The 25,993-nt window shown below is 38.3% G+C and overlaps 1 protein-coding gene across 1 annotated transcript in view; it reads left to right on the forward strand.

Annotated features, from left to right (window-relative positions):
- RP2 (RP2 activator of ARL3 GTPase) overlaps nucleotides 1–25,993 on the forward strand; it is a 50,658-nt gene that overhangs the window by 19,001 nt on the left and 5,664 nt on the right. Inside the window, exons 2-3 of the mRNA XM_059157673.1 lie at nucleotides 426–1,091; nucleotides 5,685–5,799. Coding sequence (XP_059013656.1) covers nucleotides 426–1,091; nucleotides 5,685–5,799 — 781 coding nt within the window. The remainder of the gene's footprint in view (nucleotides 1–425; nucleotides 1,092–5,684; nucleotides 5,800–25,993) is intronic.

A 25,993-nucleotide genomic window follows, 5' to 3' on the forward strand; every position in this document is an offset into this window, starting at 1 on the left:
ATGTTAATTATACTTGAATTAAGAAATTTTAAAAAGTGAAACATCAGAAAAAGGGTCCGAGCTGAAATATTCCTTAATATCATCCAAAATGTTGTGTGCGTGAGAATGTCCCCAACTGTTTCAAAAATGTGTTTCTATAGTTGGTGTGTTGAAACAGGATCCACACAATGTCCACACATTGTTTGGTTGATACGTCCTTGAGCCTTTCTTTATCACAGTTTCCTCTCCCTTTCCCTGCCCACATTCTTCTTAACTACTGGAAGAAATAATTTGTGCTTTTCATTTTCTTACTATGTTGCAAAGTCGGTGAGAGTAGGAACTTATTATTTTAGCACCAAGAATTGGGCCTGGTACCCAGTAGACACTTGACTAATAGTTGTTGAATGATGTTAGTAATACTCAAGGCCTGTGTTTTGTCCCTGCAGGTTGATCCAAAAGACTACATGTTCAGTGGCCTGAAGGATGAAACAGTAGGTCGCCTACCTGGCCAAGTGGCGGGACAACAGTTTCTCATTCAAGACTGTGAGAACTGTAACATCTATATCTTTGATCACTCTGCTACGATTACTATCGATGACTGTACTAATTGTGTGATTTTTCTGGGACCTGTGAAAGGCAGTGTGTTTTTTCGGAATTGCAGAGATTGCAAGTGTACGCTAGCCTGCCAACAGTTTCGTGTGCGGGATTGTAGAAAGCTGGAAGTCTTTCTGTGCTGTGCCACTCAACCCATCATTGAGTCTTCCACAAACATCAAGTTTGGCTGCTTCCAATGGTACTACCCCGAGTTAGCGTTCCAGTTCAAGGATGCAGGGCTGAGTATCTTCAATAATACCTGGAGCAACATTCATGACTTTACACCCGTGTCAGGAGAGCTCAACTGGAGCCTTCTTCCCGAGGATGCTGTAGTTCAAGACCATGTTCCTCTGCCTACTACCGAAGAGCTCAAAGCTGTCCGCGTTTCCACAGAAGCCAATAGAAGTATCGTTCCAGTATCTCGGGGTCAGAGGCAGAAGAGCAGTGATGAGTCATGCTTAGTGGTATTATTTGCTGGTGATTACACTATCGCAAATGCCAGAAAACTAATTGATGAGGTAAGGAGAGAGAGAAGAGAGACAGACACACACACAGATAGGAACACATCATTGTCTGGAGAACTTCTGTTCTTTTCACAATTGGCAATTGGCTATTCACAATTCACAATTGGCTATTAGGAATATAGGCAATCCTCAAGTTCTAGTCCCTTGCCCCCTGCAGATATATCTGTAAGCTAATTGTTTGGCCTTCAAAAGATTTTCCCACAGAAACTTCAAAAAATATAAGTCAGTAAGCGTTTATTAAGCACTTACTATGTGAAGAGTTACTTCTGTTGCCATATTTCATCGACTGTAGGATGCACATTTGTTTTGCACATTTTTGCTCATCCGAAATGTGTCTTAAAAGTGATGGCAACTTAAAGCTGATGACCTAGGGTATATGCTGGAGATGGAGATACATGGGCAAAATTCTCTGCCCTCAGAGAACTTCCATTCTTTCTAATGAGTGATTTCCAAGGAAGCTTACAAAAGTAGTATTGCACAGTAAAGCATAAGCTTATTTAGTTGGGAATACTTATTTGGAGTTTTAATTGGTTGGAGGGCAGTGGGAAAGACATTTAGGAGTGCAGCTTTCGGCCACTGGGGCAACTGTGAGATCCCCCTCCGCAGTATTTCCCTTTGCTCTGTTGCTACGTGAAGGGGAGATTGGTGCGTAAGAATGAGGTGGGAGCTGGAATAGCAGAGGTGGTGGACTCAGGAGCAGGGACTCGGTGAGTTTGGGACTAGAGAAGAGTTCTTCTAGCAGAAGCAGCTTCCACTGGAAAAATAACTGGGGACATAGAGATGAGGCATTCCAGAAGCACCAGTTCCTATGTTGGCGGGCACTCCAGTGGGGAGGCGGTGGTGGGATGTATTGGTCACCCATTAATCAGATGTTCTTCAGAAGGAGTAGCCTGTGGACTCTGAGGAACAAAATGGGGGTTTTAGAGGGGAGTGGGGGGGATGGGTAACCCCAGTGGTGGGTATTAAGGAGGGCAAGGATTGCATGGAGCACTGGGTGTGGTGCATAAACAATGAATCTTGGAACACTGCATCAAAAAACTATGGTGGCTAACATAACACAATAAAAAAAAAAAAAGAAAAAAAGAAAGTCAGGCTTCCAGAAATGAAAAAGTGAATGGAAAACTCCTCAAGTCTCCTTTTGAATGGATTTTTTAAAAAATTGTAACTGGTCTGCCAAAGGAAGATTATAGGGGGAGAAAAAACTAAAAATGATCTCCTCTCTGTAGCTATATATCCTACAATGTCGAAAACCCATGTCTGAAATCTACAAAGTATATCTGAAGTCTAGTTTTCAAAACAACAGAAGCCAAAGTATAATTTGAAGACTGTGGTATTTTTGTTGTTGTTCATGCTAATCTGCTGAATACATTGGTAAGATATAGAAAAAGCACTTCTGGCCTTTGAGCTATCTAATCACATGTTAATCCAACATCTGAAAGGTCAGCATTTTCATTTTACATCATGGTGACTTAGAAAAAAAATCTATGTACAGTATTCAGATGATATAATTATTCAGGTTAAACTCCTTTTTGGTAGGAATTGAGAAGTGGACATAAAGAGTATATAACATGTTTAAATGTTTTAAAAAGGCATCAAAATGAGCACTCTTTCTTTGTGGGTCATCACATGTTCTTAACCTTTTAATTTTTGGTGTCTGATGCGTGAAATGGCAGCGTTGTGTGCACTTAAAAGCAACATGAGCAGGAAGAATGATGGTCTTTAGACGTCCTTCCGGATTACAAGACATTGTATAACAAAAATGTAATGACAGCAATAGTAATAGCTAACACTTACGTAGTGTTAACTGTGTACCAGGCATTCTTATAAGGGATTTAAATGAAGTAACTCAATTTAGAAGAACCTATGCAGTAGGTGCATTTATTCCCCTTTTTACAGAGGAAAATGAGCCACGGAGAGAGTAAGCAATTTGCGAAAGGTCACTCAGCGTAAACAGCAGAGCCATGATTTAAATCCAGGCAGTCTGGCTTTAAACCACAGTCTGAGCCCTTAAGCATGATGCTAATCTGCCTCAATGGGAAAGGAAGGTTGATGAGGGCCTGGGGGAGCAGGAGTGTTACCGAAAGGGTGGGGAGTCAAGGCAGATACCACCCTTTGGCCTAGAAGGGAAAACCTTGGGCCTTTTTGGTTGGAGTTAGCCTGCCTAATTCTGAAAGCACAGAATTAAGGAATGACAGTGAACAAAAAGAAGAAAATGCAAGTGCACATGAAGAGGGTATCAAAACATGCTAAAAGATCACTCTCTTACACACATATTAAAGGAGAGCTTACCTGTGTTTTCAAAAAAATGAAGCTCACGTTCCCAGGAAAAGATGCATAGGAGCTATTTAATACTGAAGTGGGAAAAAAATAAGAAAGAAAACCCCACCCAAAACTCAAGTCTTGCTCATATCACAACCTGAATACCTTAAGACAGCTTCGACTGGAACTGTGATTGCTGACTCCGGTTTTGTTAAACCCTAGGAGTATCATAGAATTTTGTTTCCCATTGTTTTTACAAACTAAATGTATCATAATAGTTTTTAGGTAGGAAGTCCGGAAAAGCTGGATAAAGCAGAAAACACAGTCCAAAGGGAATCAAGAGAAGTTACTGGGCCTCAGTTTTCTCTCCTGAAAATCAGATTTCTTGCTTCCTCTTAGCAACATCACAGATATGCACAGGATAAATTAGAGTAAAAGTAGTTTGAATTGGTCGGAAGTAACATATTGCATAATTTAAGTTGGGTAGTTACCGCTATTTTCAAGTCTTTAGAAGTAGAAGAATTTCCATGAAAAAGGAGTCTCCAGATAGCTGCAGTGGGATATCAAAATCGATCAAGTTTTATAATTCAGTATTTGTTTTTAGGTAACCGTATTCTGAATTAATCACCTTTTGTCAGTTTATGTGTCTAACTATAAAATCAGAGGTAGTGAGCCATCTAGAAAATTAGAAACAGGTAAAGGATTATTTCTGATATTTTAAGTAACTTCGTAGTCATCACCTGGCAGTGGATATCCATGCAATTTTTTGCTACCTTTGTACGTATGTTTCTTTTTTCTGAGGCAGCACCGAGGCCTCTGAGAAAGGATTGGAGTTTGAATCCAATTTGAAGGAATGGTATGGGATAACGTAGCTGATTGGACGAAATACTATCAGCCATTAAAAATAATTTTATAGTGGAATAGCTGGGAAATATTCACAGTCAAGTAAGTGAAATTTTTAGAATATTATATAAGTATCCAAATTTTTTTTTTTACGAGATCTAAGTCTGGAAAGATATATATACTAAAATGTTAGCAGTTGTGGTTATTCTTAGGAGTTGGATTAAGAGCAGGATTTTCTTTTCTTTTTGTGGTTATATGGATTTTACAATGAACATTTGTTATTTCTGTAGTGGGGGAAAAAGACAACTGGGAGGGTAAAAGGACATATAACCAAATGGCAGTGGCACCTTTGAGTGGTAGCACCTTGGTTCATATTTGTTTCTGTTTTTTCATTTTTCAGGTGCTCTGTGTTGAGCCTATATGTTTGTTACTTTTATTCATTTATTTTGTATTGTGTTATGTTAGTCACCATACAGTCCATCATTAGTTTTTGATGTCTTGTTCCCTGATGCATTGTTTGCATGGAACACCCCGCACTCCATGCAATCCGTGCCCTCCTTAATACCAATCACCCGGCTCACCCATTCCCCACCCCCTCCCCCCTCCCCTCTAAAACCCTCAGTTTGTTTCTCAGAGTCCATAGTCTGTCATGGTTATACTTAAAAATCCAATAGGTGTGCTAAAAAAAAAAATCAAGTGGTTGAATACTTCGCATTTTTAAAAATGACTTTCATCATTATTTTAAAAATTAATGTATACTTATCATACAGAATTGTAGAAATAAAGAATAGAAGTGTTTAAAAATCCTCCATAACAAAAAAAAAATCCTCCATAACATAGTATATCTTGAAAAGTGTTTTTAGGAATACTCTTTCATTTATTTTGTCTATTATCAGATTAACTGGGTTCCAGTCACAGTTCTGTTACTTGATAGTTGTCTGACCTTGACTGAGTTTCTTTACCACTCTGTGCCTTCATTTCCTCACCTGTAAAATGAGGGTAATAATAGTACCTACCTCATGAGAGGGTTAAATGTGCTATCCACGTTAAGTGCATAAAACTGCGTGGCGCACAGCAGGGCTTCATAAATATGGACTATGACTATTGGGCTATACTATATATATTTGTATCATGCTTTTCAAAATTATTATGTAAGCTTTTCCCCATTGTATTATTTGTTATGTTTAATGAACTGTGCTATTTCATCATGTGATAAATGTCCCCTAGTTTACCTCCTTAACCATTCTCTTCTCGTTGGACAAACAAACTAGGCAGTGCACACTAATTCTTACCCAGAACCACCCTTCTGGAAAAATCTTGTGTATGTGAAAACTTGTCAGAGCAAAAGTCTTGAATTAGAGGGATGATTCAAACAAAAATCAGCATGCTGCGTCTCATTGTATACAGAAAAATACTAGAAAAAAAAATACTGTTTTAATCTCAGAAGTTCATTTTAAACTCTAAATGAAATTTTATTTTCCACAGATGGTCGGTAAAGGCTTTTTCCTAGTTCAGACAAAGGAAGTATCAATGAAAGCCGAGGATGCTCAAAGGGTTTTTGGGGAAAAAGCACCTGACTTCCTTCCTCTTCTGAACAAAGGTACATTCTGGATGATTGGTGTACTTGTGTGTTTATCCTCTTGACATGTGATTCGATCTACTCTTGCCTTTAACATTTCTCTTACCTTGCTTTCTCTTTCTTGCTTGTTTTATGTTTTTTTCCTGTTACTATTCAAAAATGTCAAAATTTCATATCATTCAAAAATTCCTACATAACTAGGCATTAGGTTTTCTTTCCTATTTTGTCATCTTAATACTTAAAAGTCACACTCGATTATTATGTATTTTTGTTATTTTAATTATTATTTTATTGTTGTTATATTATTATACTATAATGAGTGTTCCATTCTCCCTGCCCAGAGAGAGTTACAAAGCACTTCATAAGGATTCTTTCTGCCTTCAGTGGGTTTTGACCATACTGGAAAGGAAATAAGAAATATAAATAAAATGGTATACTATTTTATGTATTGAATGTGATTGATTAACTTCTCACACATAATTAGAATTGTTTTCCCCAGTGGGCAAATGCCACCAACAAATTTGAGATACTGGAAATACATCTGCAAAAAGAGGAACTGGAATTCATGTGCCCTCTGGAAGGGTTACATCTGTCTGTATGTGTTTGAAGGTCTACTGATTTTAGAGGATAAAGTTCTGGTTATGTCAGAGCAGGGACATTGTTTGCTCAAGGTTCACCAGGCTTTTCTTTACTGGCCTGAACAAATACATAGAGTAATACACAATGCTGATTGAGTATACCCTAAAAAGGTGGCACCTCTGCATTTACATGCTTTTTATGTGTGAATTATAATCACTGTAAAACCTATATGAAAGTGGTGGAGGAGGGGCACCTGGGTGGCTCAGTCAGTTAAGCATCAGACTCTTGATTTTGGCTCAGGTCATGATCCCAGGGTTGTGAGATTGAGCCCCATGTCCAGCTCTGTGCTCACTGGGGAGCCTGCCTGAAATTCTCTCCCTGTCCCTCTACTCCCCTATGCTCTCTCTCTCTAAAATAAGTAAATATGTCTTAAGAAAAAAAGAGAAAACATTGGAGGCTTGTTGGGATCATTTTAATAACTAATGCTGGGTATGACTCAGCCTTCATACAGTATTTCATATACCTTTGTGGTTATTGCAGCAGTATGAAGGACTTGCTCTAACCCAGTGAGTGAATCTCCTCTAGAATATATACTGGAAATTTTGACCTGGCTCCTTTGTTTAAATTGAAGTATAATTAACATACAGTGTTATAATTAGTTTCAGGTATACAATGTTATGATTCAACAATTCTATACATTTCTCAGGGATCATCAAGATAAATGTACTCTTAGTCCCTTTCATCTATTTCAACCCTCTCCCCACCCACCTCCTCTCTGGTAACCACCAGTTTTCTGTATTTAAGAGTCTGACTTTTTTGTCTTTTTTTTTTCTTTGTTTTGTTTCCTAAATGCCACATATTGAGTGATATCAGATAGTAGTTGTCTCTCTCTGACTGACTTATTTCACTTAGTATTATACCGTCTAGTGTCATCCATGTTGCAGATGTTAAGATTTCATTCTTTTTTATGGTTGAGTAATATTCCATTGTGTGTGTATACACACACACACACACACACACACACACACCCCTTCTTTATCCATTCATCTGTAGCTAGACATGGCTTGCCTCCAAAACTTGAGTTTTATAAATAATGCTGCAGTACACTTAGTGGTGTATATATATATCTTTTCAAGTTAGTGATTTCACTCCAGTATTTGTCTTTCTCTGACTTGTTTCACTTAGCATTATATGCTTTAGCACCATACATGTTGTTGCAAATGGTAAGATTTCATTCTTTTCTATGGCTGAATAATACTCCATTTTACACACACACACACACACACACACACACACACCACATCTTATTTATCCATTCATCTATTGATGGACACTTGGGCTGATTCCATAATATGCCTGTTGTAAATAATGCTGCTATAAACATAGATATGCAAGTATCCCTTTGAATTAGTGTTTCTGTATTTTTCAGGTAAATATCCAGTACTGCAATTTCTGGTTGTAGGGTAGTTGTACTTTTAACTTTCTGAGGACCCTCTATATGGTCTTCCACAGTGGCTGTACCAGTTTGCTTTCCCACCAACAGTGCGTGAGGGTTCGTTCCTTTTTCTTGTTTTTGATTTTAGCCATTCTGACCGGTGTGAGGTGATATCTCATTGTGGTTTTAATTTGCATTTCCCTGATGATGAGTGATATTGAATATCTTTTCGTCTGTCTGTTGGCCACCTGTATGTCTTCTTTGGGAAAATGTCTCTTCAGGTCCTCTGCCATTTTTATTTTTTTATTTTTTATTTATTTTTTTAAAAGATTTTATTTATTTATTTGGCAGAGAGGGATCACAGTAGACAGAGAGGCAGGCAGCGAGAGAGAGAGAGAGAGAGAGAGGGAAGCAGGCTCCCCGCTGAGCATCCTCTGCCATTTTTAATTGGATTATTTGGTTTTTTGCTGCTGAGTTGCATAAGAGCTTTATATATTTTGGATATTAACCCCTTATCAGATATTCATTTGCAAATTTCTTCTCCAATTCAGAGGTTGCCTTTTTACTTTGTTGCTATTGTTTTTCTTGGCCGAGGAAACATGCCTAGAAAAATGTTTCTGTGGCCAATGTCAAGGAAATTACAGCATATATCTTCTACTACTTTTATGGCTTCAGGTCTCACCTTTAGACCTTCCATTCATTTTGAATTTATTTTTGTGTGTGGTGTAAGACAGTGGTCCAGTTTTATTCTTTCGAAGGTAGCTGACCAGTTTTCCCAACACCCGTTGTTGAAGAGACTGTCTTTTCCCCATTGTATATTCTTGCTTCCTCTGTCACAGATTAGTGGACTTTGTTAGTGTGAGTTCATTTCTGGAATCTATTCTGTTTTATTGCTCTATGTGTCTGTTTTGGGGCCAGTACCATACCATTTTGGTTAGCTGCAGCTTTGTAAGGTATCTTGAAATCTGAGATTGAGATACCTCCAGCTTTATTCTTCTTCTTCAAGATTGCTTTGGCTACTCAAGGTCTTTTGTGGTTTCATACAAATTTTAAGGTTATTTGTTCTAGTTCTGTGAAAAATGTTGTTAGTATTTTGATAGGGACTACACGAAATCTGTAGATTGCTTTGAGTAGTATGAACATTTTAACAATCCAGGAGCATGGCATATCTTTCCATTTGTTTGTTTCATCTTCAGTTTCTTTCATCGGTATTTTAGTTTCCAGAGTACAGATGTCCTGGCTCCTTTGATACAGCTGTTTTGACATGGGAGCCTTCTGATGGATCCTTGAAAACAAGCCTTTAGGGGCGCCTGGGTGGCTCAGTGGGGTAAGCTGCTGCCTTCGGCTCAGGTCATGATCTCAGGGTCCTGGGATCGAGTCCCGCATCAGGCTCTCTGCTCAGCAGGGAGCCTCCTTCCTCCTCTCTCTCTGCCTGCCTCTCTGCCTACTTGTGATCTCTGTCTGTCAAATAAATAAATAAAATCTTTAAAAAACAAAACAAAAACCAAGCCTTTAAACTCTCAACAGGTTTCAGAAATTGAATCCAGTAAAATTAGGATGTAATGGACATCCTAATGTGTGTGATTAGGGAATTAGGTATATGAGTAGGTGTGAATTAATGATTTATGGGCTCATGCAATGTTAGTGGAGTGATTTCATAGAAATGCTCCAACGCCAAATATAACACCTTTGTTTAAGTAACACAACATTCCACATGGAGGAAGTAAAAGTAGAACTAAAAAAAAAAGTAGGGGCGCCTGGATGGCTCAGACGGTTAAGTGTCTGCTTTCGGCTCAGGTCATGGTCCCAGGGATGGAGCCCCGCATTGGGCTCTTTGCTCAGCAGGGAGCCTGCTTCTCCCTCTCCCTCTGCCTGTTGCTCTGCCTATTTGGGTTCTCTCGCTCTCTTTGTCAAATAAATAAATAACATTTAAAAAATTTTTTAAAAATAGAACTAAAACCAATGGGCAGATGTTACAGGAATTTCAGCAAATAAACATCATATAATTAATTTTTAAAACCAGAGATATCCATAGGAAGTACTCAAAAACTAAGGAGGTCATACCAAAAGGTCACAAGGAGCAGGCTTAAATCCTATCCCTTGGCCAAATTTGGGATAATTTAGGCATCACAGAGAATAATGAAGAGAATTGATTTAACAACAGAAATCCATGCATCGATAGTGATAATAAAAAAGGGGGGAGGAGGAAATAAAGGAAAGATCTTTTGCTCTTTACAGAATACTGTGAGCTAATAAATGTAGAAGGAATGATAGACTTTGGAAAAACCCAAATTTGTGATTTCCAAATCCAATCCAATCCACAGTAATCATTAATTCAGGTAAAGATTATGAGTGGATGCTAAAACTACTGGGGTAAAAGTTGCTAAGAAATAGGATATTTGTACATTCTCTTTCAAGGGGGAAATGTACCTTTGCAGCAGAGATTTGGTGATCATTCTCCTCAAACATAGCATCACTGAAGGCAGGACAGCCTGACATTATGTTCCTCCTGATACACTGTGGTAAGAAATACACAACATCACCTGTGAAGAATTCTTCCCCAAAATACTTAATTTGAATCTAATCAAGCTAAGACTTCACTTCTAGTTTATCAGAAAGAAAGGAAATTTAGGGACATGTTGAACACACTATGAAGAAATGATGACTCAGATCCAAAAAGAAGACATTCGACAAGACAACTGGCTAGGACTCTTTAGACAGTGTCCTGGAAAACAGACAAAAATGACAGGAGACTATTGTGGATTAAAAGAAGCATAACAACTAGGCACAATGAATGAACCTTTATTGGATTGGGATGTGGTGAACTCTAAAGCTGTACAACATTTGGGGGGAAAATTTGGGAAGTTTGGAGATGATGTTAGGGAATGACTGTTAGTATCCTTAGGTATGATAATGGTATTATGGTTATGTAGGAGATTCGTGCTGAAGTGTCATAAAGTCTGCTACTTTCAAATGACTCAGCAAAACCAAAACAAAAGTATGTGTAGTGTGGAATAAAGCAAATGGGGTCAAATGGTAACATTTGATGGGTGTAGGTGAAGGGCAAATGGATGTTAATGTTAGTCTTTCAACTTTTCTTTTTTTAAAGATTTTGTGTATTATTTGGGAGAGAGAGAGAGAGAGAACACAAAGTTGGGGGGAAGGGGCAGAGGGAGAGGGAGAAGCAGACTCCCTACTGAGCAGGGAGCCCAGTGTGGGGCTCTGTCCCATCATGACCCCATCCAAAGGCAGAGGCTTAACCGACTGAGCCACACAGCGGCCCCTCAACTTTTCTATAATGTTTGGAATTTTTCAAAATAAAAAATAGGGGACAATTTTTTAGCTGTCCAATATTGCATTGACTGATATGGAATAGTGAGTAGGCTCTCAGTGAAAATATTGTAACAGGACTTGGGTCCATTGGGACCTTATCTAAAAATGGCCATCAGTTATTCTAAGGAGGGTTTCTCAACCTCAGCACTATTGACATTTTAGGACAGATAATTGTGATGGAGGAGGCTGTCCCATGCATTACAGGATGTTTAGCAGCATCCCTAGCTTCTGTCCCCCAGATGCCAGTAGCAAACACCCCCAGTGGTGGCAACCAAAAATGTTTCTAGATATTGCCAAATACCCACTTGGAGGCAAAATTGCTCCTCGTTGCACGCCACTGTTCTGAGCCAAGGGTGTACTTTTTCTTTCAAAACTTCACTTTTATGTCGAATACTTTGCACCTCAGAGTCTCTAAATTTTCCTCTTCAGTTAAAGCAGTTGCATGCAGTTACTTGCTTGCAGTTAGTAAAGCTTTTTGTCTGCTTGGTGAGAAAATTCATTGTATTTTCCATCTTGAGAATCTTCTAAGATTCACCCCATCTAGGGTGCTTTTATTTTTTTTTTAAAGACTTTACTTATTTATTTGACAGTGATCACAAGTAGGCAGAGAGGCAGGCTCCCCGCTGAGCAGAGAGCCCAATGCAGGGCTCAATCCCAGGATCCTGGGATCATGACCTGAGCCGAAGGCAGAGGCTCAATCCACTGAGCCACTGAGGTGCCCCTAGGGTGCTTTTAAAAATACAAATTTCCATCTCCTACCCCAGAAAGACTGACTAAAAAGTTTCTGAGATACACCCCTGGAATCTGCTTTTTCTTTAAGTTATGTTATATTGGTCACCATACAGTATGTCATTAGTTTTCGATGTAATGTTCCATGATTCATTGTTTGCATACAACACTCAGTGCACCATGCAGGACATGCCCTCCTTAATACCCATCACTGGGCTAACCTCCCCACACCCCCCTCCCCTCTAAAACCCTCAGTTTGTTTCTCAGAGTCCATAGTCTCTCATGGTTCATCTCCCCCTCCGATTTCCCTCCCTTCATTTTTCCCTTCCTTCTCCTAATGTCCTCAATGTTACTGGAATCTGCTTTTTAAAAAGTTCCAGATGGTTCTGATGATTAGTCAGACTTGTGTTCCTTTGTTTTAGAGGGTCATCTATTCATTTATTCAATAAACATACATGAAGTCTGAGAAGAGTCCAATGACAGAGGGCCTTGTAGGCCATTGTAGAGACTGGCTTCTAGTCTGAGATGAGAAGCTACTAGATGTTTTTTTGCAGTATAGTTCACAGATAACATACTAGTTTCAGATGTGTAACATAATGATTCAATATTTGTGCATATTGTGAAATTATCACCACAATAAATCTAGTTAACATCTGTCACCATATATAGTTATAAAATTCTTTTTCTTATGAGGAGGACTTTTACAGTCTACTTTCTTAGCAACTTTCAAATATGTGCTACAGTATTATTAACTGTAGTCACCATGCTATGCATTATATCCCTATGATTTATGTATTTTATAAGTGGAAGCTTATACCTTTTGACCCCCCTCAGCCATTTTGCCCACCCCTCACCCTAGACCTCTCTGGCAGCTACCATTCTGTTCCCTATAAGGTACTTACAGGTTTAGGTTCTCTATAACTTACCTGTAAGTCTCTGTTACCTGTAAGTTTAGGGTTTTTTGTTTCTGTTTTTTCAGATTCCAAGTATAAATGAGATCATGTGGAATTTTATTTTCCCGTCACTTACTTCACCTAGTATTATGCCTTCAAGGGCCATCCATGGGCCTTGTTGCAAAAGGAAAAGTTTCCTTTTTATGGTTGAGTAATAGTCCATTGTCTCTGTGTATAAATATGACACATTTTCATTAACCACTCATGGACATCAGTGGTTGTTTCTGTATCTTGGCTACTGTAAATAATGCTGCAGTGATGATGAAAGTACATATATCTTTTCAGTTAGTATTTTCATTTTCTTCAGATGGATACCCAGAAGTGGAATTGCTGGATCATACTGTAGTTCTATTTTTAAAAAAAAATTTTTTAAGTTTAGGAAATGTTTCTTTTTCTTTTTCTTTTCTTTCTTTTATAAACATATAATGTATTTTTAGCCCCAGGGGTACAGGTCTGTGAATTGCCAGGTTTACACACTTCACAGCACTCACCATAGCACATGCCCTCCCTAATGACCATAACGCCACCACCCCCTCCTGTTTTTAATTTTTTGAGGCACTTCCATACCGTTTTCCATAGTAGATGCACCAATTTGCATTCCTACCTAGAATGCACAAGGTTTCCCTTTTTTTCCACATCCTTGCCAACATTTGTTGTTTCTATCTTTTTGATGATAGCCATTCTAACAGGTGTGAGATGATCAGTCTTATCATGGTTTTGATTTTCATTTCCCTAATAAGTAGTGATGTTGAGCCCCTTTTCATATACCTGTTGTCTATCTGTATGTCTTTGGAAAAATGTCTGTTCATATATCCTCTACCCATTTTTTTTAAACGGGCTTCACAGAGCCCGACACAGGGTTCAAACTCATGACTGTGAGAACAAGACCTGAGCTGAGATCAAGAGTTGGACGCTTAACTGATTGAGCCATCTGGACACCCTCTAAGCCCATTTTTTTTAAAAGATTATATTAATTTATTTGACAGAGACCACAAGTAGGAAGAGAGGCAGGCAGGAAGAAAGAGGGGGAAGCAGGCTCCCTGCCGAACGGTGAGCCCAAAGCAGGGCTCGATCCCAGGACCCTGGGATCATGACCCGAGCCGAAGGCAGAGGCTTTAACCCACTGAGCCACCCAGGCACCCCAAGCCCATTTTTTAATCAGATTGTTTGGTGTTTTTTTTTTCCTATCGAGTTACATGTGTTCTTTTTTTATTATATAAATTTTATTTATTTATTTGACAGAGAGAGATCACAAGTAGGCAGAGAGGCAGGCAGAGAGAGGGAGAAGCAAGTTCCCTGCTGAGCAGAGAGCCTGATGCGGGGCTCAACCCCAGGACCCCAAGATCATGACCTGAGCCAAAGGCAGAGACATAACCCACTGAGCCACCCAGGTGCCCCGAGTTATATCTGTTCTTTATATATTTTGAATATTAACCCCCTACCAGATATAAGACTTATAAATATGTTCTCCCATTTATGTTTTTTAAAGATGTATTTATTAATTTTAGGAGAGAGAGAGTGCACACACCAGTGGGAGGAGGGGCAGAGGGAGAAAATCTAAAGCAGACTCCCCAGTGAGTGCAGAGCCCAATGCACGGTTCAGTCTCATGACCCATGAGATCACTACCTGAGCCAAAACCAAAAATTGGATGGTTAAGACTGAGACACCCAGGTTCCCCATTTTTTTAAGCTCTGAGCCAACGTGGGGCTTGAACTCATGACCCCAAGATCAAGAGTTAAATGCTCTTTCAACTGAGCCAGGCAGGTGCCCCTCAGTTGTTTTTTTTAAATAAACTTATTATATTGGAATCAGTTTGTATTATTGGAATAATTTTAGTTATAGTTTTATACAAGACTTGCAAAAGTAGTACAGAAAGCTTCCATATACCCTTTATCCAGCATCCCCTAATGTTAGTGTATGATACATTTATCAAAACTAAGAAATATACACTGGTAAAATACTATTAACTTACACTGTAGTCCTTATTCCAATTTCACCAGTTTTTACAGGTATGTCCTTTTTCTATTCCTGAATTCAATTTAAAACCCCACATTGCATTTAATTGTCATGTCTCTTTAATCTCCTCTAATCTGTGACACTTCCTTAGTTTTTCCTTCTTTTTCATGACCTTGAAATTTTTCACTGTACTGATAAGTTGTTTTGTAGAATGTACCCTAATTTGGGTTTCTCTGATGTTTCTCTGGTTCAATTGAGGTTTTGGGGGAAGAGGTGAAATGCTCTTCTCATCACATCGTATCTGGGGGTACAGGATATCAACATGACTTATCACTGGGGCATTGACCTTAGTGGTTTGGTTTAGGTATTATCTGCCCAGTTTCCCAAACACTGTAAAGTTCCTGCTTTTTCCTTTTCATAGTTTGTTCTTTGGAAGTTGAGTCACTAAGACCAGCTTACACTCAAGGCAAGGAGAATTAAGCTACACTTCCTGGAGAGGGTAGTATCTACTCACATTATTTGGAATTCTTCTGTAAGAAATATTTGGCCCTTCTCCCCCATTTACTTACTCAATCATTTATTTCTATCAGTAGAGACTCATGAATATGGATTTTATTCTTTGGGTTATAATCCAGTACTATCAAATTGTTCCAGTTGTAGCCATTGAGAAAGTTCTTTTAGGTTGGTTCCTCTCTCATTTTGACATGCCTTGTATTTATTTATTTCTATTTTTTGCATTATGCTAGATAGGATTTCCAGTATCATTTTGTATAGAATAGTGAGGAGAGGACATTCTTGTCCTGTTACTGATTTCAGTCTCACCATAAAGTGTTCAGTCTCACTGTAAAGAATGATGTTGGTTATAGGATTCTCATATATGCCTTTTATTAGGCTAAGGGATTTCCATTCTGTCCCTAGTTTGTTGACTTTTTATTATGCATAGATATTGAATTTTGTTGAATTTTTTTCTGAATTTATTGAGATAATATGTTTTTTAAAAATCTGGGTATGTCATTTAATCTGGTGAATGACTTGTTAATTTTGAATGTTGAACCAGCCTTGTATTCCTGAGATGACCCCTTGATCATGATATATTATCTAATATATTGCCAAATTCAATTCACAAATATTTTATTGAAGATTTTTGCACCTTTGTTCACGAAGAATATTGGTCTGTAGTTTTTTCATCATATCTTTGTCTGGCTTTGCTATTAGGGTAATGCTGGTCTCATAAAATGAGTTGGGATGTATCCTTCCTCTTCAGTGGTCTTAAATAAATTTTAGAGAATGGGTATCATTTCTTCTTTAAATGTGTGGTAGAATTTACCAATGAAACATCTGGGCCTGGAGATTCAAGGAGAAAGATTTTTAGCTGTATGTTTAATTTACTTGTTAAATTATTTACTCATAGGGCACTTAAGGCTCTCTTTTTGAATGAATTTTAATAGTTTTTGTCTTTTAGGAAATGGTTTCATTTCATCTAAGTTACCAAATTTATGGACATAGAATCTGTGGATCAGTAGTGATGTCCCACTAATATCCTTGCTATTGGTAATTTGAGTCCTCTCCTTCTCCTATCAGCTTGGATAAAGGTGTATTGTTTTATTGATAATTTCAGAGAAGCAGCTCTTTGTTTCATTGATTTTCTCTATTTTTCTCTTTTCAGTTTTATTATTTTCTGCTCAACTAATTATTATTCCTTCCTTTACTTGCTTTACATTTGATTTGCTTTCTCTCTCTAGTTTCTTAAGATTAGGTTACTGATTTTAAATATATCTTCTTTTCTAATGTAGTTTCTTTTCATTATTCACAGTTATTAAATTCTGTAAAGTCACTGTGAACACTGAATTAATGAGTCCTGAACTCCTGCTCCTAGGAGAAATACAGAGTTAAGTTCCTGCAAGTCTCTGGTCATAACATTTTTGTCAATCAGTCCATACATAATCTTTTGTATGTTTGTTTCTGTTTATTTTTTTTCTTTTTCTAAAGATTCTATTTATTTATTTACTTATTTTAGAGAAAAAGAGCCCACACACACACACGAGCTGGGGCGGGGGAGCAGAGGGGAAGGGAAAGAGAAGGGGAAGGAATCTCAGGTAGACTTCTCACTGAGCACAGAGCCTGACTCGGGGCTCGATCTTAGAACTCTTAGATCATGACCTGAGCTGATACCAAGAGTCAGATGCTTAACCGACTGAGCCACCCAGGCATGCCTGTTTGTTTCTGCTTAAAGACATCTTACTCAGTATATATTATTGATTCATTAACATTGAACTCAGAGCCAAGAGCACATAACTCTCGCCTAAATGAAACTTATCTAACAGGTATTTTCTCTGAAAGGCCTATCACAGCCTTCCTAAACTTAGGAACATTAGACAGCATTATTGCACTATGTTTGGGGGCCATTTTAAATAGCAGAACCACTAACAAAACCCACAAAATGTGGAAAACGTGGCACTAAAACTGTACAAAGGATGCTTGCTTACAGTATGAGGGCTGAAACAAGAATGCACAGGATCACTTTGTTCAACTTCACCTAGGAGTGTGTGTGTCAGGCAACTCAAATTTTTGAATGTTCTGTGTTTCTCTGTGAATGACCATGAGAAAACTGCAAATATTCATTTGGGGTTACAGATAAGTTTTACCAAGTTGGCAGATTTGCAAATAAGGAATCTGTGAATAATGAGAATCAACAGTATATATATTCATTGTTAAAAATTTTCCTTTAAGGACTACTTTAGCTGCATCCTGAACATTTTGACATGTATTTTTATTTAATTCAGGCTTTGGCAAAATATGGCTCACTGTGGGGTTTTTTTTTTTAAGATTTTATTTATTTGACAGAGAGAGATCACAAGTAGACAGAGAGGCAGGTGGGGTGGGGGTGGGGGTGGGAAGCAGGCTCCCTGCTGTGCAGAGAGCCCGATGCAGGACTCGATCCCAGGACCCTGAGATCATGATCTGAGCCGAAGACAGAGGCTTAACCCACTGAACCACCCAGGCGCCCAGCTCACTGTGTTTTATAAGTGAAGTTTTATTGGATCATTCTTTTTATCTATCGTGTTTTGCTGTTTGTACTACAACAGCAGAGCTGATTACTTGTGATAGACACCATATGGCCAACAAAGCCCAAGATTTCTTATCTGGCCCTTTCCAAAAAAAGTGTGCTGACCCCTGAATATTTTTTTGGTTTCCCTTGAGTCTTTTTACTTGATTCACTGATTTAGATGTATATGTTTAATTTCCAAACATTTGGACATTGTCCAGATGTATTTCTGTTATTTCTAAATTAAAACTGTTATGGCCCAGTAAACACACGTATAATTTCTCTTTTCTTTAATTAGATGTAGCCCATCTTGGTGACTATTCTATTTGCATGCAAGAAGAATGTATAACCTGTTTTGTTGTTGTTGTTTGGTGGAATATTCTATAAATGTCCCCTAGGGCAATTTGGTTCATACTGCTTGTCAGTGCTTCTGTGTCTTTACTGATTTTTTTTTGCCTAGTTCTTCTGTGAATTAATGAAAGGCGTGTTGAAGTTTTCAACGTTAACTGGATTTGTCTATTTCTCTTGTCAGATCCTATTAGATTTTGTCTTGAAAATTGTCAAACACAGTTGTTAGATGCATACACATTTAGGATTGTTATGCCTTCTTGGAGAATCCTTTATCATTATGTAATGTCTCTCTTCGTCTGATAATCTTACTTGTTCTGAAATCTACTTTGTCTGAAATAGAGCCATTCCAGCTTTCATTTGGTTCTTTAGTGTCTCATATATCCTTATCCCCTTTCTTTTAATTTACTGATGTCTGTATATCTATAGTAAGTTTTTAGCGGTGCCTGGGCAGCTCAGTCGGTTAAACCTCTGACTCCTGATTTCAGCTCATGTTGTGATCTTAGGGTCATGAGATTGAGCCCCACATCAGGCTCCATGCTCTGTGGAGAGCCTGCTTAAGATTCTCTCGTCTCCCTCTCCTCTTCCTCCTCTTCCTCCTCTCCCTCTCTGACACACACACACACACAGACACACACACACACATGCACACACACAATATTTAATTAAAAAAATTTTTTTTAATTTTGAAGTGAGTTTTTGTAGATAGCATATACTTGGTTCTTACTTTTCTTTTTTTTTTTTTTTTTTTTTTTTTTTTTTTTTTTTTTTTTTTAAAGATTTTATTTATTTATTTGACAGAGAGAAATTACAAGTACACTGAGAGGCAGGCAGAGAGAGAGAGAAGGAAGCAGGCTCCCTGCCGAGCAGAGAGCCCGATGCGGGACTCGATCCCAGGACCCTGAGATCATGACCTGAGCCGAAGGCAGCGGCTTAACCCACTGAGCCACCCAGGCGCCCTGGTTCTTACTTTTCAATTCAGTCTGATAATCCCTGTCTTTTAACAGTTGTGTTTAGTCCATTCACATGAAAAGAGACGGATATACTTGGATCAGCATCTACCATCTTTTTTTAACTTTAAATTTTAGTTAACATAGAGTGCAGTATTGGTTTCTGGGGTGGAAATCAGTGATTCATCACTTATATTCAACACCCAGCACTTATCACAAGTGCCCTCTTTAATAACCCATCACCCATCTAGCTCATCCGCCACCCACACCTCTCCATCAACCCTCAGTTTGTTCTCTATTGTTAAGAGTCTCTTATGGTTTGTTTCCCTCTCTCCTTTTTCTCCCTTCCTGTATGTTCATCTGTTTCCTTTCTTAAATTCCACATTTGAGTGAGATATGGTATTTGTCTTTCTCTGACTTACTTCACTTAGCATAATACATTCTAGCTCCATCCACATCAGTACAGATGGCAAGATTTCATTTTTGATCACTGAGTAATATTCCACTGTATACATATACCACATCTTCTTTTTCCATTCATCAGTCATTGGACATTTGGTCTCTCTCCATAGTATGGCTCTTGTTGATGATGCTGCTATAAACATCAGGGTGAATGTACCCCTTCAAATTTGTATTTTTGTATTCTTTGGGTAAATACCTAGTAGTGCAAATGCTGGATCATAGGGTAGCTCTATTTTTAACTTTTTAAGGAACCTCCATACTGTTTTCCAGAGTGGCTGCCCCAGTTTGCTTTCCCAGCAGTACCAGAGGGTTCCCCTTTCTTTGCATCCTCACCAATACCTGTTGCTTCTTGTATTAACCTTAGCCATTCTGACAGGTGTAAGGTGGTATCTCATCATGATTTTGATTTGCACTTTCCTGATGATGAGTGATGTTGAGCATCTTTTCATGTGTCTGTTAGCCATCTGGATGTCTTCTTTGGAAAAGTGTCTATTCATGTCTTCTGCCCATTTCTTAGTGGACTACTTGGTTTTTGGGTGTTGAGTTTGATTAAGTTCTTTATAGATTTTAGATACTAACTCTTTATCAGGTATGTCATTTGCAAATATCTTCTCCCATTCTGTAGGCTGCCATTTAGTTTGTTGATTGTCTCCTTCACTCTGCAGAAGCTTTTTATCTTGAAGTCCCCTACTGTTACTGTATTATTACCAATGAGTTTCTTTATGTTTATTATTAATTGGTTTACATATTTGGGTGCCCCCAAGTTGGGGGTATAAATATTTACAATTGTTAGATCTTCTTGATGGATAGACCCCGTAATTATGGTATAATGCCTTTCTTCATCTCTTGTTACAGACTTTGTTTTATTTTTCTAATTTTTAATTTTTTTTTTTAGATTTTATTTATTTATTCAACAGACAGAGATCGCAAGTAGGCAGAGAGGCAGGCAGAGAGAGAGGAAGGGAAGCAGGCTCCCCGCTGAGCAGAGAGCCTGGTGCGGGGCTCGATCCCAGGATCCCGGGGCCATGACCTGAGCCGAAGGCAGAGGCTTTAACCCACTGAGCCACCCAAGCACCCGGTACAGTCTTTGTTTTAAAGACTGTAGCTTTGTTTTAAAGACTGACCCCGGGTAGCTCAGTTGGTTAAGCGGCTGCCTTCAGCTCAGGTCATGATCCCAGCGTCCTGGGATCGAGTCCCGCATCCGGCTCCTTGCTCGGAGGGGAGCCTGCTTCTCCCTCTGCCTCTGCCTGCCACTCTGCCTGTGCTCACTCTGAGAAATAAATAAATAAATAATCTAAAAAAAAATTTTAAAAATCTAGTTTGATATAAGTATGATTACTCCAGCTTTCTTTTGACATCCGTTAGCATGATAGATGGTTCTCCATCTCCTCACTTTCCATCTGCAAGTGTTTTTAGGTCTAAAATGAGTCTCTTGTAGGCAGCATATAGATGGATCTTGTTTTTCTATCCATTCTGATACCCTATATATTTGGATTGGACCATTTAATCCATTTTCATTCAGAGTGATTGTTGAAAGATATGAATTTAGTGTCACTGTGTTACCTGTAGAGTTGGTGTTTCTGGTGTTATTCTCTGGTCCTTTCTAGTCTTTGTTGCTTTTAGGGGGTTTTTTCCCCTCCACTCGAAGAGTTCCCCCTTAAAATTTCTCATAGAGTTGGTTTAGTGGTCACAAACTCCTTTAGTTTTTATTTGGGAAACTTTATCTCTCTTATCTGAATGACGGCCTTGCTGGATAAAGAATTTTGGGCTGCATATTTTTTACCATTGAGCCCGTTGAATATTTCCTGCCATTATCTTCTGGCCTACCTATCTGTGGACAGGTGTGCTGAGAACCTGATCTGTCTTCCCTTTTTTCCCTTGCTTGCTATTTGTAGGATTCTTTCCTTGTCTGTGTATTTTGTGAATTTGACTATGATATGCCTTGACGAACATCTACCATCTTGCTGCTTTTTGTTCCATTTGTTCTTTGTTTCTTGTTACCTCTTCTACTGTTTAATCGGGCATTTTTTATTATTCCATTTAATCTCCTCTATTATTATTTATACTATTTCTAAAACTTATTTAATGGTCACCTTAGGTTTTGCAGTATGCATGTTTAAATAATTTGAATCCATCTTCTAAGAATAACACTTTATCTGTTGCATATAAGGACTTAATAACATATTCTCAAGTCTTTCATCCCATTCCTGTATTGTTGTATATTTTACTATTATATATGCTATAAACACCTAAATACCTTGTTAGTTTGTTATAGCTTTGTTAATGTTTTAAACTATCTGTTATTTTCGGGGCAAAGTTATTGAGTGTCCAGCTCTTGATTTCAGCTCGGGTCATGGTCTTGGGGTTGTGTGATCGAGCCCTGTGTCAGGCTTCGTGCTTAGCAGAGAGTCTGCTTGAGATGCTCTCCCTCTCCCTCTGTCCCTTCCCCCACTCCTGCACTCACTTGCTCTCTCTCTCTCTCTCTCAAAAATAAATAAATCTTTAAAAAAATAAAATAGTTATTTTTAAGGGGATAAAGAGGTACAAACTTTGAGTTATAAAATAATCACAGACATGAAAAGCAGTATAGCATAGGGAATATAGTCACTAATATTATAATAACTTTGTAAGGTGACAGATGGTAACTACACTTATGGTGAGCATTTTATAATGTGTATGATTGCTGAATCACTATTTTTTATACCTGAAATGAATAAAATACTATATGTAAACTATACATCAATGAAAATAAAAATCTGAAAAACTCATTTATTTTAGAACAATTAAAAATATAGATCATATTTTACTAGAGGTTTTAGAGCAGAGGAATGTCATGGTCCATTTAAAATGTAACTTTTACTAAGGGGAAGCAGAGAGACTACCTGGGAGGTTTTTGCTGTCCTCTAATTGAAATGTGATAGTGACTTATTCCGAGGTCACGTTAGATAATCTAGAACGAGGGTATTAGGACATCCAGGAATCTTTTTTGTTTACTTCAAAATTTCAGTTTTTCATGACAACTCAAATATTTAGATTTTTTTAAATTTAAATTCAGTTTAGTTAACATATAGTGTATTAGTTTTGGGAGTAAATTTAGTGATTCATGGGTGGCATACAACACCCAGTGCTCATCCTATCAAGTGCCCTCTTTAATGCCCATTCCTCAGTTTCCCCATACCCCTACCCATCTCTCCTCCAGCAACCCTCTATTTGTTCCCTATTGTCAAGAGTCTCTTATGGTTTGCCTCTTTCCATTTTCACCTTACTTTATTTTTCCTTCCCTTCCCCTATGTTCATCAGCTTTGTTTCTTAAATTCCACATGTAAGTGAAATCATACGACATTTGTCTTTCTCTGACTGACTTATTTCACTTAGCATAGCAGCCTCTAGTTCCAGCCACACTGTGGGAAATAGCAAGATTTCATTCAGTTTTGATGGCTGACTAATATTCCATACCTCATCTTCTTTATCCATTCATCCATTCATAGACATCTGGGTTCTTTCTATATTTTGGCTGTTGTGAATATTGATGCTGTAAACATTGGGGTACATGTGCCCCAAAGCTACTGCAAACTATTTGATAAGATGATCATGCTAAAATACTTCTAAAAAAGTTAACCAGTGATCTTTATTGACCTCATAGTTCAGCTTGAAATAATCACAGTAATTGTAGTCAGCATCATTATACAAGTAGGACTGCTTAAAACATGCATTGTCAGCTACTGTAGGTTTTTTTTAAATTTAGGACTATCTACACATGTTAATCAAAACTGATGCACTTGTCTGCCTTTTTTTTTAAAGATTTTATTTATTTATTTGACAGACAGAGATCACAAGTAGGCAGAGAGGCAGAGAGAGAGAGGAGGAAGCAGGCTCCCTGCTGAGCAGAGAGCTCGACGTGGGGCTCGATCCCAGGATCCCGGGATCATGACCTGAGCCAAAGGCAGAGGCTTTAACCCACTGAGCCACCCAGGTGCCCCCTTGTCTGCCTTTTTTGTTGGTGTTTCTATATTGGTAAATTATTAGGTCAATTCCTGGAAGTTCATCATATTCTATTTAAAGAATAACAACCAAGTTGGGGCATCTGGCTGGCTCAGTTGGTGGAACATGTGACACCTGATCTCAGGGTCCTGAGTTCAAGCCCCATATTGAGCATAGAGCTTACTTAAACAAGCGAACAAACAAAGATGACTATCAACCAAGTTACATGCATGGGTAATTCCACCAAATTGTGTTCCTGAATTCTATATTATGTTCTCTCTATAGAATACAGGAACTTTCAGTAATAAATGTTTGGCTGTTTGACTTTAAAAAATGTATCTGTTGTATTTCCTTGTAGTGATCCTGAATAAAAGCATGCTATATTCTACCTTAAACTTTCCACTTTCATAAAAACTGAAAACCCTACTTTTATTAGCAACTTTTTCTTTTTTTTTAAATTCCAGTCTTAATCTTCTGTCCCTTGCTCATTTTATTTACTTTTTTCTTTTCTTTATTTGGTAGAGAAAGAGAACACAAACAGGGGAAGTAGGAGAGGGAGAAGCAGGCTCCCTGCTGAGCAGAGAGCCTGATGTGGGGTTCGATCCCAGAACCTGGGATCTTGACTTGAGCCAAAGGCAGCTGCTTAACCAACTGAGCCACCCAGGCACCCCAGGATCCAACTGTTTTATTAGGAGTTGCAAAATGATCATTTTCTAACCATGTCACTACCTCTGTATATGTTAATGGATGTTAACAGAACTTCTCTTATATACCAGAGCTCTTCAGTTAACTTGAAATATGCTTCATATCAGAAAAGCCGAATAAATAAACAAAATAATTATCAGTTTTCAGAATAGTGAATTGATGCATTAGCAACCTGCAGTGGTGTCCAGTGAATTTTGTTTCTTTCTTCTAAATATCATTTTAAGCCCATGACTTTTTATATATTCAGTATGTTTTAATAAACTGCGGTCATTATTCCTTCTGAGACCATGTCTCATCTTTGGCCATTGGGAACCTCTTCAAACTGGATCCTATGTCCTTTTGGTACAATTGTATCGGCCTTTGATAAGTTCCTTGCTTTTTGGCTCGACAAGATATTACAGGTTAATCTTATCCATTTCTTGCCCCAGACAGAGAATCATGCATTTTTCTGAGAAAATGTTCCCTAGTTATCTTCTTTTCTTTATACAGCACCTATCTTGATCTGTACACTGTGATCCTGAAAAACTCACACTTTGTTCTCTGTATCTAATTGTATAATTTACTGTTACATGTCATGCCTTTTCTGTATTTGTTGTTTATATTAAATCACAAACCCTCAGTTCTTTTGGTACCCAGTGCAGAGTGATCTTCTCCCTTGTTCTTGTGTCTTGTCTTATGGCACATGCCTACATTCAACTTAGTATTTCGTATTCCTTAACCTTAGAATTTCATTCCTACTTCTTAGTCTCTGTTGCTCATGTTTGTTTAATGGGCTTATGTCTTTTTTTTTTTAAGATTTTATTTATTTATTTCACAGAGAGAGATCACAAGTAGGAAGAGAGGCAGGCAGAAAGTGGGAGAGGAGGAAGCAGGCTCCCTGCGGAGCAGAGAGTCCAATGTGGGGCTCAATCCCAGGACCCTGGGATCTGACCCGAGCTGAAGGCAGAGGCTTCACACACTGAGCCACCCAGGCACCCCTGGGCTTATGTCTTTTTTCAAGAAATTAATCATTTTCTAGAGGTTAGGATATATGCATTACTTTAGAAGTTAAAAAGCAAATCTGGGGCACCTGGGTGGCTCAGTTGGTTAAGCAGCTGCCTTCGGCTCAGGTCATGATCCCAGCGTCCTGGGATCGAGTCCCACATCGGGCTCCTTGCTAGGCAGGGAGCCTGCTTCTCCCTCTGTCTCTGCCTACCACTCTGTCTGCCTATGCTCGCTCTCTGTCTCTCTCTCTGACAAATAAAAATAAAATCTTAAAAAAAAAAGCAAATCTATTAAGGAATATAGTGATAACTGAAATATTAATTGAATTGAAGGACATATTTTGCTTGGCTAACTTATGGCCACATTTACCAACAACTTGACACCAGTAGTAGCAATGCTATATTTAAATCTAAGCCGAACTTAATCATAAATCTTTACACTAGAATTTAAAGTACAGGTGGTTTAAAAGTATTCAAATTAATGTATAGGAAAGAAGGCACAAATATCCTATTCAGAGAATAAAAACTTAGTCTTTGGTTCTAGAATTTGCTGTAAGGCACACTCAGGAAAACTACTTTCAGATGGTCATTACCTCTGGTGCCTGGCTTCAATTCCTGCTCGGTTTAGCTTCATTATCGGTGACCCAGAACTTGGCTGATAAGTAGGAGAATTGCAAGGAAGATGGGCTGCCTGGCAAAACCTACTTATGGTGACTTGAATTGCTTTTGATCTTATTTGTCATCTTATCAGCGA

Source organism: Mustela lutreola, chromosome X (genome assembly GCF_030435805.1).
Source record: "Mustela lutreola isolate mMusLut2 chromosome X, mMusLut2.pri, whole genome shotgun sequence".
NCBI lineage: Eukaryota > Metazoa > Chordata > Mammalia > Carnivora > Mustelidae > Mustela > Mustela lutreola.